The 13,952-nt window shown below is 34.9% G+C and overlaps 2 protein-coding genes across 5 annotated transcripts in view; one reads left to right on the top strand and one right to left on the bottom strand.

Annotated features, from left to right (window-relative positions):
* TRIM23 (tripartite motif containing 23) overlaps nucleotides 1-11,068 on the top strand; it is a 44,103-nt gene extending 33,035 nt beyond the window's left edge. Inside the window, exons 8-12 of one of the 2 annotated variants that reach the window (XM_053589726.1) lie at nucleotides 3,056-3,185; nucleotides 3,699-3,809; nucleotides 4,871-4,995; nucleotides 7,507-7,612; nucleotides 7,936-11,068. In XM_053589726.1, coding sequence (XP_053445701.1) covers nucleotides 3,056-3,185; nucleotides 3,699-3,809; nucleotides 4,871-4,995; nucleotides 7,507-7,612; nucleotides 7,936-7,994 — 531 coding nt within the window. In that variant the 3' untranslated portion in view covers nucleotides 7,995-11,068. Of the gene's footprint in view, nucleotides 1-3,055; nucleotides 3,186-3,698; nucleotides 3,810-4,870; nucleotides 4,996-7,506 lie in introns of both variants that reach the window. The other variant, XM_053589718.1, reaches the window with a different exon arrangement.
* A 986-nt stretch (nucleotides 11,069-12,054) lies between these two features.
* Nucleotides 12,055-13,952, bottom strand: part of PPWD1 (peptidylprolyl isomerase domain and WD repeat containing 1) — a 31,733-nt gene continuing 29,835 nt past the window's right edge. For all 3 annotated transcript variants that reach the window (XM_053589820.1, XM_053589826.1, XM_053589834.1), the window contains one exon: nucleotides 12,055-12,337. In XM_053589820.1, the coding sequence (XP_053445795.1) occupies nucleotides 12,194-12,337 (144 nt within the window). In that variant the 3' untranslated portion in view covers nucleotides 12,055-12,193. The remainder of the gene's footprint in view (nucleotides 12,338-13,952) is intronic.

A 13,952-nucleotide genomic window follows, 5' to 3' on the forward strand; every position in this document is an offset into this window, starting at 1 on the left:
TGGCTCGAAGGAGTAGGGCACCGGCCCCATATACTGGAGGTGGTGGGTTTAAACCCGGCCCTGGCCAAAAACTGCAAAAAAAAAATAAATTCATTGTATATCTGTGTCACATTTTGTTTATTCATTTATTTGTCAAATTTACTTTCACCCCTTGGTTACTGTAAATTGTGCTGCTATGAACATGGGTGTACAAATATTTCTTTGAGACCCTGCTTTCAATTCTTTTGGATATATACCCAGTGGTGAAATTAATGGATCATATAGTAGTTCTATTTATAATTTTCTGAGGAACTACGATACTGTTTTCCATAGTAGTATGGCATATTACAATTCTACCAGTGGTGTACAAGGGGTTGATTTCCCTATATTTTCCCCAACACTTGTTATATTCTGTTTGTTTTTGGCTGGTAGCCATCCTAATTAGTGCAAAGTGATACCTGATTTTGGTTTTGATTTGCATTTCTCTGGTTAGTGATATTGAACATGTTTACATTTGCGTATTGGCCGTTTTGTGTATTGTCCTGAATATGTCTGTTAAAGTCCTTTGCCTACTTTTTGATTAGGTCATTTGATTTTTTTGTTGTAGGAGTTCTTTATATGTTCTAGATATTAATTCCCTATCACATTTTTGATTTGCAAATATTTTCTCCCATTATGTAGGTTACTTTGTCACTTTCTTGTTTTTATCTTTTGATACACAGAAGTATTAAGTTTGAGGTAGTCTCATTTTTCTATTTCTGCTTTTATTGCCTATGCAAAATAATACTCATGTGGCAGGAACATTTGTAGAGACTTTTCATGTGTATTTAAAAAAATTAATCCTTAGCTGGACACAGTGGCTTCCTCTTATAATCCTAACACTTTGGGAGGCCAAGTGAGTGAATTACATGAGCCCAGGAGTTCAAGACCAACCTGAGCAAGAGTGAGACCCCTGTCTCTACAAAAATAGAAAAACTGCAAGCGGATCTCTTGAGCCCAAGAGTTTGAGGTTGCTATGAATTCTAATGATGCCATGGCACTCTACCCAGGGCAACAGAGTGAGATTGTATCCCCCGCCCCCCAAAATTAATCCTTATAAGAATCCTATGTGACTTTTATACTATTTTTATCCTCTTTTTATGAGATGAGAGAAGTCAGGCAGAGAGGTCATACAGTTAGTAACATATAGAAGTATGTTCATTACAGCATTGTTTGTAATTGCAAAAAAATCAGAAATGAGGCTGGGCACAGTAGCTCATGCCTGTAATCCTAGCACTCTGGGAGGCTGGAGTGGTTGGGTTGCTTGAGCTCAGGAGTTTGAGACCAGACTGAACAAGAGCAAGATCTCTGTCCCTAAAAACAGCCAGGTGTTCTGGCGGGCATCTGTAGTCCCAGCTACTTGGGAGGCTGAGGCAAGAGGATCGTTTTCATCCAAGAGTTTGAGGTTTCTATGAGGTCTAATTACACCACGGCACTCTACCCAGGGCAACAGAGTAAGACTCTATCTCCTTCCTGCCATCTCCTCCTCCCCGCAAATCAGAAATGACCTAAAAGTCTATCAGTTGGAGACTGGTTGTATTGTAGTTCATGGAATATGATCAAAGCATTAAAAGAAAAAGGTTTATCCATATGGATTGAAAGAATTCCATAATAAACTGTTGAGTGAAAAACACTTGCATTGTCCGGGTATGTAAGGTATTTTTAAAAAGTTTTTCTTTAAAACCATATTTGTTTTGTTTGTGTATGTTGGCCAATAAGTAAGTACATGGTAAAGTATGTGGAGGGATATACATCAGATTGTTAATAGTGGATATTTCTAGGAACTGAGCAGCAGGTTTTGTATTTATTTATTTACTTATTTATTTTTTGAGACAGAGCCTTACTTTGTCCCCCTTGGTAGAATGCCATGGCATGATAGCTCACAGCAACCTCAAACTAATGGGCTCAAGCCATCTTCTTGCCTCAGCTGCAACTACAGGCACCTGCTACAATCCAGCTATTTTTAGAGATGAGTTCTTGCTCTGGTTCAGGCTGGTCTTGAACCTGTGAGCTCAGGCAATCCACCAGCCTTGGCCTCTCAAGAGTGCTAGGATTATAGGCATAAGCTACTGTGCCCGCCCTTAGTTTTTGCTTTTTTTTTTTTTTTTGAGACAGAATCTTAAGCTATCGCCTCAGTAAAGTGCCATGGTGTCACAGCTTACAGCAACCTCAAACTGTTGGGCTCAAGTGATTCTCTCTCTCTCTTTATTTATTTATTTATTTATTTTTTTGAGACAGAGTCTCACTATGTTGCTCTCAGTAGAGTACCTTGGCATCATAGCTTACAGCAACCTCCTACTCTTGGGCTTAAGCAATTCTCTTGCCTCAGCCTCCCAAGTAGCTGGGATTACAGGTGCCCGCCACAATGCCCAGCTATTTTCTTGTTGCAGTTGTCATTGTTGTTTAGCTGGCCCAGGCTGGGCTTGCAACTGCCAGCCTTGGTGCATGTGGCTGGTGCTGTAACTGCTATGCTATGGGCGCCAAGCCCATTTTTTGCTTTTAATTAATGTGGCACTATTTTTAGTTTTAATATAGCATAAAACATGCTTAAAGATTTAAAGAAGATTTTAGCCGGGCGTTGTGGCGGGCGCCTGTAGTCCCAGCTACTCGGGAGGCTGAGGCAAGAGAATCGCGTAAGCCCAAGAGTTAGAGGTTGCTGTGAGCCGTGTGACGCCACAGCACTCTACCAAGGGTGGTACAGTGAGACTCTGTCTCTACAAAAAAAAAAAAAAAAAAGATTTAAAGAAGATTCAATTTTTCCAGATTTTCTGGAAAAATTAGGTGGTGTATTTTACTTATACAAAGGAAAAATAGTCAGTTTTACAAAGGAAAGATTAAGCCATGGGGAGGAATTCATCTCAGAGAAAATCAGATTTGGGGATTCTGAATACTACTGTTCAGATTACTGTTGGTCTAGGAATGAGGGAGTCATGGAAATAATTAACAAAGGTCATTTATTTATAAAGAGAAAGTATAAATGCTATTATTTTCTAATTCTATATCAAATTCAAAACTTTTAAAATATTTTAAATTCTAGGACAATAGAGTTCACATTGGACCAAAAATGGAAATTCGAGTGGTTACATTAGGATTAGACAGTGCTGGAAAAACTACTATTTTGTTTAAGTTAAAACAGGATGAGTTCATGCAGCCCATTCCAACAATTGGTAAGTATAAGTATTGCTTTTTTAAACTTATGGACATTTTATGGACAAAACCCTAGGTTAAAGCTGAGTTCTTGGGTCTTAATTGATACTCTATCAGAGTAATGTGGCCTCTTTTCAGGCTCTAAGGACACCAACATTTCAGAGAAAAAAATGCAAGATTCAGTGGCTATGGGATTGAAACGCATAAGAAGAAGAAACCAGAGTATTGGTGGGATAGTTGCAGCAATAGAGAATTGATGACGCTGGCTGAGGGTTAGGGGTTAGGGGATAGTAGAGGTGTGGAAGTGGCAGGTACATGGATTCTAAGGTCCTAAGGAGACCCTGGTGGAGGTCTAGAGGGCTGCCAACCGTTAAGGTGTACATTCCCTATACAGGATTAGAAATGGAGTTGATTGGCTGCAGTCGATACCGCTGCAGGTTGATAACTTGTAAGTCACAATTAAAAACAGCCTGTGTTTGATGTGTCATTTGTCATAAATATAGTGTAAAAGTAACTTTTTTTTTAAAAAACAGGTTTTAATGTGGAGACTGTAGAATATAAAAATCTAAAATTCACTATTTGGGATGTAGGCGGAAAACACAAATTAAGACCATTGTGGAAACATTATTACCTCAATACTCAAGGTAAGAGTCAAAACTAACATCTTTTCAGAGTTTTAGGTTGACAGTTTTTAGTACACTGATTTAAACTAGCAAAGCTAGCATTTATGACTAAATACTTGACTATACATCAGTGGGCAATCCCTTTTTCTTTTCTTTCTTCTTTTTTTTTTTTTTTTTGAGACAGAATCTCATTTTGTCATCCTCGGTAGAGTGCTGTGCGGTCATAGCTCAGAGCAACCTCAAACTCTTGGGCTCAAAGTGATTCTCTTGCCTCAGCCAGATAATCAGGGACTATAGGCACCCGCCATAACGCCTGGTTATTCTGCTGTTCAGTTCATTTCAACATTTATCCCGTTACAATCTCTCAGTAATCCCATTCCTTTGTTTCTATTCACAAATAGTTGTTATCTGCAAAAGAACTTATAGTGGCTTGCTTTTGCCTACACTGTATCTTATCACATATGTCCTCCCTTGCTTTTATTCCCTTTTGGGCCCCATTCTACAGTTTTGCCTCCTACATCCAACATGTTGAGAGACGAGCTAATTATCTTTACTTGTGATTTTGGTAATAAATTTAGAATGAACTATGATATTAAAAATGGAATTTTAAATATGAAGAATGGTTGAAAACCTGGTAATGTTTAGCCTAGAGAGACGAATACTTTGTAAAGATAAAGATGGTGATGTTTTTGTTCTTAAAAGACCAACTTTTGCTAAAGAACATAGTATTCAAAGAACAGGTATCGTGAGTAGGTAGATGACATAAGAGGCACATTTTCATTCACTTTGTATATCACTTATTACTGTGTAAGTATTACTGGATAAGTGATATACAGAGTAATTTGTGTTTGATAGAGCATGTGTTTGTAAATCCCCTCATAGATGGGGAAACTAAAACAAATAAGGTATGTGAACTACTTGAGTTATACTATGGTATTCCTACCATAATAGGCAATCTTTATGTGAAAACAATGATAGTAGACAAAGTATAACGAAAATAAGATAGAGCATTAAATATTTGGTCCGTGATTGAAACTTAATAAGTGACTAATTGAATATTTCTGTGGATTTTTTTTTGGTAGCCGTTGTGTTTGTTGTTGATAGCAGTCATAGAGACAGAATTAGTGAAGCACATAGTGAACTTGCAAAGTTATTGATAGAAAAAGAACTCCGAGATGCTTTGCTCCTGATTTTTGCCAACAAACAGGTAATATGTTTTTATGTATTATTTTAGTAGTTTCGTGTATTCTATGTCATAAAACATCTGGGAAAATTTTTTTTTTTTTGCAGTTTTTGGCCGGGGCTGGGTTTGAACCCACCACCTCTGGCATATGGGGCTGGCGCCATACTCCTTTGAGCCACAGGCACCACCTGATCTGGGAAAATTTTAAAAGAGAATCAATTCAATAGATATTTACAAAGTTTCTGCTATGTATTTTGAGTACAATCTATATGAAAAGTGCTGTGCTATACAGAAAAGAAGTAAGGTAGTTGATGCTTACAAGAAACTCCTGTGTATATAGGTGAATACATACATGTGATTCAAATACAAAGAAGATTGGTAAGGAACTTTAATAATATTGAAAGTGTTATGGGAGATTAGGAGAGAGAATAGTTCTAAAGATGGCATCTTATCAGATTTGCAAAACATAGCATTCAAGTTGAAGTTATTGTAAGATGTGAAATTATTGTTAAGACTTCAAGGCGATATGTAAAGAAAAGAGTATTACAGGCAAAGAAAATAATAGCATTAATGTTTTTTAAGGAGAATCAAGAGGACCTAAATGTGAGGTATAGATAGAGGATGAAGAAGAAAATCTAGAATAACAGCTAAGGCCACACTGAAGGCCTGACAGGGAAGACTGAGAAATTTAGGTTTTATACTGTGAACAGAGGAGAATTATGAAAATATTTTTTACTAATGGGTGATAAGATTATATCCGTATATTAATACCTTAATTCTGGGGTTAGAATGAATCAGGCAAATGGACTAGAGATAAGGATAGGCAGTAAATTGCTAAAATGATGTGAGACTTGAGAGCGAGGATTAGGAAGGTAGGGCAGAAGGAAGAGATTTTATGGAGGTGGAATTGTTGGAATTGGTGACTGAATAGGGAGGATCAAGGACTGGGAATAGTTGAAAATCCTTAGATCTTGAGCCTAAGCTTCTAGGAGGATGAGAATGCTTTTTCTTTTTTTGGAGACAGAGTCTTACTTTGTCACCTTCAGTAGAGTGCTGTGGCACCATACTTCACAGCAATGTCAAACTCTTGGGCTCAATAGATCCACTTGCCTCAGTCTTCTGAGTAGCTGGGACTATAGGCACCCGTTCATTGATTGGCTAATTTTTAAAATTTTTTAGAGATGGGCTCTTGCTTTTGCTCAGGCTGGTCTTGAACTCCTAAACTCAAGGGATCAGTCCACCTCAGCCTTCCATAGTGCTTGGTTTACAGGCATGAGCCACCTTACCTGGCCTATGAGAATGCTTTTATGTGAAGTAGAGGTAGAAGTAGAGTAGAATAGATGTTCTAGGAGGGGAAGAGTAGGATGAAGGATAAAGAATTATTTTTCTTTATAAAAAGGACAAACTATTAAGAACTGGTACATTTAACCTTACCTATGATTGATGGATATGCAAATATGGCAAAGTGAAGATACCCTTTTCTACCTATCAGATAGTTAAAAATGAAAATGTTTCATAATCTCAGAGACTCACATACACTGTTAGTATGGTTATTAAACTGAGACATTTTATTGGAGGACAACTTGGCAGTATTTTTCAAAGTTTTTTTTTGTGGTTTTTGGCCGGGGCTGGGTTTGAACCTGCCACCTCCGGCATATGAGACCGGCGCCCTACTCCTTGAGCCACAGGCGCCACCCAATATTTTTCAAAGTTTTAGATGCACATACTCTTTACCCTGCAAGTCTACCTGTAGTATTATATCCTTATAGACAATATCCAAATGTATTTGTATGTGTGTGTATATATATGGATTTATTATAGCACATAGGCATATAACTTCATTTTGAATATTCAATATAAGACTGGTGAAGTAAATTATGTTGCATCCGTACATGTAACATCATGAAATTCTGATGTTAAAAATGTGGAAAATCTGCTTATACAGAGAATGGAATAATACCTATCTTCAACATGTTTAAGTTTAAAAAAACCCTGCAAGATACAGAAAGCCTAAAGTATATTCCTGTTTATGTTTATTTGCATGAATATACCTGGAAATTTTCTGGAAAAAATATGAAAGAAATGGTTTCTGGTAGTTGCTCCTAGGAAGTCAGAGCAAAGATGTTCAGAGTGGGAATGCAATGAACATTTCATTATATAAATCCTACATATAAACCATTTTTATGGTATACATGTGTAAATTCTTTTTATTAGGTTGATGCCTTTTAATGATTTAAGCAGTGTCTTTTCATTCAGGTCGTATGACCTTTAATGATTTTATTGTTAGGTTATCCTTGCAAAAAAATACATATATATACATACATAAATCACTTTAACCAAAACTCTTTATTTTCTTATTAGTCTGATAATTAATGAAAGATCTAGATTTTAACCTTTGCTTAGGCTTTTGCTATAATGCTATCAACCAATTTCTATATAAATGATAATAATTAGAAAAACGATAATTTGGATAGACTGATAGAAAAATTATGATGTATTTACATATATGTATGTGTATATATACATGTCTTTCAGGATGTTGCTGGAGCACTGTCAGTAGATGAAATCACTGAGCTTCTCAGTCTTCATAAACTATGCTGTGGCCGTAGCTGGTATATTCAGGGCTGTGATGCTCGAAGTGGTATGGGACTTTATGAAGGGTTGGACTGGCTGTCACGGCAACTTGTGGCTGCTGGAGTATTGGATGTTGCTTGATTTTAAATGCAGCAATTGCTCAGAGTTTTGTAGTGAAAAGTTATTTTGCACCTAACATGTACGAAATTCTGTTCTCAAAGATGATAATTTAGGATGTGTATATAAAAAAGAATCTTGGCTTGGAAATTCAGTACATTATTGTTTTAAAATTATTTTATGGCAAAATTTAAATATCTGAGCAGATTAGATCAGCTTAAGTAGAGATTTCTTGAATATACATTGTTTTAAATAGTACATTTATTATTTAAGTTTTTCAGATTATATGTGACCCATATATTGGGAAAGAAGTAGTCACAGAGAAAGGGTAAGTGAAGGTTTATTGTTTCAATGACAAAAGAATAGCCAACTGGGTGCCTAATGAAACCTCTTAGTGAGGTACAGCTGCTTCTTTACCCTGCCTTTTCATTGAATTTTGGCAGTATTTAGTAGTAGAAATAACACTTGCTTAATGAAATAGAATCTGAACTGCATATTTGGGTAATAGGATTACTTTACTTTTATTTTCAGTTGTTTAATGCTAACAACTATAAGGTATAGAAAGTTAATATTTTATACAGTGTTTCATTAAAACTTTTCTCCTAAAGCATTTTGTATAAAACACAGTGAGACACAACAAAATGTTATCTAACTGGGCCTGATTGTCAGATTAGTAATAAACTGAAGAACAACTAATAACAAAACTGTGAAAAAGTTATTTGATCTTCACTTATGAAGGACCCATTAGTCTTATATATAATAACTATGCTTATGTATTATTTCCTTGGTCAGAGAGCTAAATTGGTCCTTCCATTTTTCAACATTTAAAGTACTTGGTAGTGTTTCTTTCTAAATAATATTGCATCCTTGTGGGTCTGACTATGGGTAAAATGTAGTAAGTAACAGAAAACCAGGGTCAGCATTACGTAAAACGTAGAGACCTTAATGGAAAACTAACTTTACCTTGAGAGAAGTCATTTAAAGAATGGGAATGCTTATTACTTTCCCATAATAAGTGCATTTATCTTGACAAGAGAATGTGATCAAAGCTCTTCATGATAAAGCCTTGAAAAGCTATTTAAGAAGAAAAATATGTCTAAAGAAGGCAAAGATATTTTTAAAAGTTTACATTTATTATTCAGTGTTGTGAGTAAATAAAAATTTTGTGCTCTTTATTGTTTTTCATTTTTAAAGGATATTCTCTTACAATGGAAGCACGATTTATTATATTTAAATGGGTAGATTGAAATTTTATGGTTTTAAAAATGCTCTTAAACTTTAAGATAGTTTAATCATAAATCTTATTAGTTGATTGGAGAGGACAATGATGTCTGACAACAAGATGTGATTTTAGGTGGCACTTATTTTGGTTTAGTCTTTTCAAAAATATTTTTGTTTGTTTAAAAATAATAACTTTTAGAAACAAAGCATTAAAGCCCATCAATGATATGGGCAAAATGTAAATAAGTAAATATAAGGTTTTGTCCTTTGTTTTCAAGTAAAAGTTTATGTTGTTACAAGTGTAGTTTGTGTGCATAAGTAATAGTTTTGAATTAAATTATTTAATATTTGACTGATTTCAATAATTGTGAAAAATTAAAAAGGTGTTGCATTTGCTTGTCAGCCCTTAAACTGTTTTCTCTACTAGGTGATTGGAAAAAAAAAGTATAACACTAACATGTGAACTTGCTTCCCTTCTAAGTTATTAAGATTATTTCACCAATTGAGCTAAGTTTTAAATTAACAATCTTAGCATATAACTGAATATAATTTAAGAACTGTGCTTAGACCTGATTATAATGTATAGATAGCAATACTGTGTGATTTTTATTTTTAAAGAGATACTTTTCTCAGGCTTCTATTACTATTTATGGTTGTATTCTTTCACTAATAATCAGTTAAGAATGTGACATTTCTTGTGAAATGTCAAATTAAGGATGAGAGAGATGTTTTAAATACAATATTTGTCTCATCGCTTTGAATTTCTGTATTAAGCCTATATATTATTATATGATTTATGTAAAGCAAGTTTGTCAAATGGATAGCCCTGGTCTATAATTCAGCTTCATAACAGCCAGAAGCTATTATTTGCACTACATACATGATCAGTATAGATAGCAATAAAATGTTAAAATCTTTTTTAAAAAGTCCTATTATTATTCTAAAATGTGTTTCTTGAACCATCTATCTAGTATTATTGCTAGTAATCCATTTAAACTGTCATTATTTGTGCTGTGCTTAAGAGAAATAATAAAACACTATGAGTGTTTTATTAAAGCAAAAATTTAGAATAAATTATTCTGTATTTGCAATGTGGGTCATATTTAAATAAGTAATAAATCTGTAGTATTTGTAAGAAGAACTACAACTTTGCATTGAACAGAGTGAAACTTCATTTTTTTTATTGCTTCTTAAATTTTAAATGTAACTTTGTTTCATGAGAGAACATGGAATTTTAAATGACTAATTTAGAAAATGGCTTGGAAAATTTAGCGGTGATGTATGAACTAATATTGCTAAGAGAAAGGCTTTTTATGTGGTAAAGAAATTTGCAAAGTGGTAACAGGAAGGAAGATAGCTATATTCTTCTCTAAAGGAATAAAGAATAAAAAGGACTAATAAGTATGATATTATATCTTGATTTAAAACATGATTTTAAAAACTATAGTAATATAGGTTTTTAGGTTAAGGTTAACCTAATCTGCCAATTAGGTTAAGATTTTGACATAAATAGAAAAATGATTAGTCAAATTATTTTTCATACAGTATATTTGAGGGGGGAAATGAGACATTGTACCACTTGGTGGCAGTATTACCAAAAATTTAGATCGGTAAGTCTAAACACCTAAAATTAAGAAGAAAAGGTCAGTGTCACGGTGGAAAGTCATTTTGTATCCAACTTTAAGTTCCACTTTTAAAAAGGAGGATACACTAATTTAAAGTAGTAGTTTCATATATTCTTCTATTTCAGAAGTTTTTGGTAAAGGAAATAATACTGCTGATTAAAGCATAAAATATGAATTCCCTAAACAGGTCTTTTGAGCATGTTCCTCCTGTAAGTTACTGGAAGACTCTGTCTGGAAACTAGAGCAGTGCTTAATAGTTATGAAGTAAGTTATAAGGGTAAGTGAAGAAGAGATGAAATTGAAACAGGACTTTGAATTCATATTGTCTTACTGCTCTATTTTCTACTAATATCTTCATTATTAAATACCAGCACTTTTATGTATACTTCTTGATGGTATAATTACTAAAGAAATTCTAGAAGACAGAAAGAATTATTTGGCTACATCAGAAAAGAATGTGAAAATAAATGAACTTGCGTATAAAACGAAGGATTTGGGTATTTATTATGATTCTTGTATTTGAAAGAATACTTAATAATTATTAAAGAAAAATTGACAAATGGGACTTCCTATTTATTTATTGAAGCTTCCCTTGTTACTACTTTTATTTTGGGGGGGATGGGACAGAGTCTTACTATGTCGCCCTCAGTAGAATACCGTGGCATCACAGCTCACAGCAACCTCAAACTCTTGGGCTTAAGTGATTGCCTCCTTTTGCCTCAGCCTCCCAAGTAGCTGGGACAACAGGAGCCTACCACAGCATCTGGCTATTTTTTTGTTGCAGTTGTCATTGCTGTTTAGCTAGCCCCGGCTGGGTTTGAACTGGCCAGCCTTGGTGCATGTGGCTGGTGCTGTAACCTCTGTTCTATAGGTGCCAAGCCTTCTTGTTACTACTCCTTAACAGTGACCAAAAGATAAAAATAGTTGGCATGAAAGAAAAACATGGCTTTTTTTTTGTTTGAAGTGGTATATAATATCAGATCCTGGTATTTTTGGTTTTTTCCTTAGAGGAAGGATCTGCCCTTCTTCATGTATCTAAAGGCAGAATATCTGATATGTTTTTAAGAAGTTAAGGAACAGATAAATACCATTCTCATTATTTAACAGTTTCCCCTTTTATCCATGGGGATACAATCTAAGCCCCCCAATGGCTGCCTGGAACCTCAGATAAAACTGAACCCTGTATATACTGTTTTTCACTATACTTTTTATACCTGTGGTAAATTTAATTTATAAATTAGGTGTAGTAAGAGATTAACAAAAACAATACAATATAACATCTAAAACAGGTTACTATAATAAAAGTTATGTGACTATGATGTCTCTCTCTCTAAATATCATACTATAGTCCCTAATTTTTGAACCATGGTTGATAGCAGAAAACAAAACTATGGATAAGGGGAGGGACTATTATAATTATTTAATATTTAATTTGAGGCTCATTAGAAATTACCTTTAATCAGTGCTATATATCTGAGTTTATTCCCTTTCCATTTATCATCTCCCAGGATTAGAAATATTGCAAGAAAAACCAAAGGCAGTTTTAAAAAAATGGGCTTTAATGAAAAATACTGTATTTTTGAAACATGATTTTATGTTCAGCAAGTCTTAAGTTTCCCAATGTAAAATGCCTTCATGTTTAATATTGCATTTTTATTTGCAAACACAAGCAAACAAATCTTGCTTTACTTCACAGTAATGTTTATGATGCTGACATCTTCGTAGGGCTTGTCTGTTTTGGGGTTGACTTTGACATTGGAGATCCTCTGCACGACTTCCATCCCCTTAGTCACACGTCCAAATACTGTGTGCTTATTATCAAGCCAGGGCTATGTGAGAGGACAGATGGGAAATGTGAGTGAGCAACTTAACACAAATTTAAATTTATGTTTCATGTTTTTATATTTATGCTTCATTTTATTAGATATTTAAAAGGAAGTATAATAATTTCTTAGTAATAAAAAGTTTTAAAAATTTATTATCACTTTATGTGATAAAATATAGAAACATAGTATGTTTTTTTCTTTTTCTTTTTTTTTTTTTTGTAGAGACAGGGTCTCACTTTATGGCCCTTGATACAGTGCCGTGGCCTCACACAGCTCACAGCAACCTCCAATTCCTGGGCTCAAGTGATTCTCTTGCCTCAGCCTCCCGAGCAGCTGGGACCACAGGCACCTGCCACAATGCCCGGCTATTTCTCGGTTGCAGTTAGGCCGGGGCCGGGTTTGAACCCGCCACCCTCGGTATATGGGGCCGGCACCTTACCAACTGAGCCACAGGCGCCGCCCAGAAATGTAGTATGTTTAATTAAATACCTACATCTTTCAGACCAAGGGAGCTGGAAGATGTTTCCTAAAGGTAAGTTACTTGACATGGTTTAAAGAAGTGTGTCTAAGGGTTTTTTTTTTTTTTTTTTCTTTTTTTGTAGAGACAGAGTTTCACTTTATTGCCCTCGGTAGAGTGCCGTGGCATCACACAGCTCACAGCAACCTCCAACTCCTGGGCTTAGGCGATTCTCTTGCCTCAGCCTCCTGAGTAGCTGGGACTACAGGCGCCCGCCACAACGCCTGGCTATTTTTTTTTGTTGCAGTTTTGGCCGGGGCTGGGTTTGAACCCACCACCCTTGGCGTATGGGGCCGGTGCCCTGCTCACTGAGCCACAGGCGCCACCCTGTGTCTAAGGTTTTTAAACATTGTCTGCAGGAATCTTGCCTGAACAATTTAGATGCAGCTTAGAATAGTTCAGGCAGCATGTACTTTGGCATTAGACAGATGGAAGTTCAAATGCTGGCTGCCTCTGCTACTTGATCTTTGACAAGTTCATCATGTCTACATGTTTCTTTGTCTATAACTGAAAACTGGTGATAATAATACTGTAAGTATTGTGACTATTACATGAGATTATATGCCTGGCAGATAGTAGTTATATTTTCTTTCACTGCTTGATATAATTACCAAAAAAGTAAATAATAATAATAATAATTACCAAAAAAGTGTGTAATTTTTATAATTTTGTAGAACTACATAGCAATAGAGTTAGATCTTATACTGTATTTCATCAAATCTAAAATACCATTGATTATGCTTATAGTCTGATTTCAGAGATATTAAAATGTTGAAAAAAAGTATTAAACTTGAAAATTCATTTATATTCTATTTCTTCCATTCTAAAGATGAGGGAACAGGCCCATAGAGCTAAAATAATTTGTTAGAAGTTGTACAGTCAGTAGTGAATGGCAAACTTGAGACTTAAAACTCAAGTATCTTGAACCACAATCTATTACACTTCCCAATACAATGAAAGTATTATTTATTATTTTACCAAGTCTGAACTGATATTGTTATATAATTTTATATATTCTTCTCTAAATTATTTTCATTTTATATCCTAGCAGATATGAATAATTCAGAGAATAGAGAAACAGCTCTCTTCCCCTGAATGCAC

Source organism: Nycticebus coucang, chromosome 1 (assembly GCF_027406575.1).
Source record: "Nycticebus coucang isolate mNycCou1 chromosome 1, mNycCou1.pri, whole genome shotgun sequence".
NCBI lineage: Eukaryota > Metazoa > Chordata > Mammalia > Primates > Lorisidae > Nycticebus > Nycticebus coucang.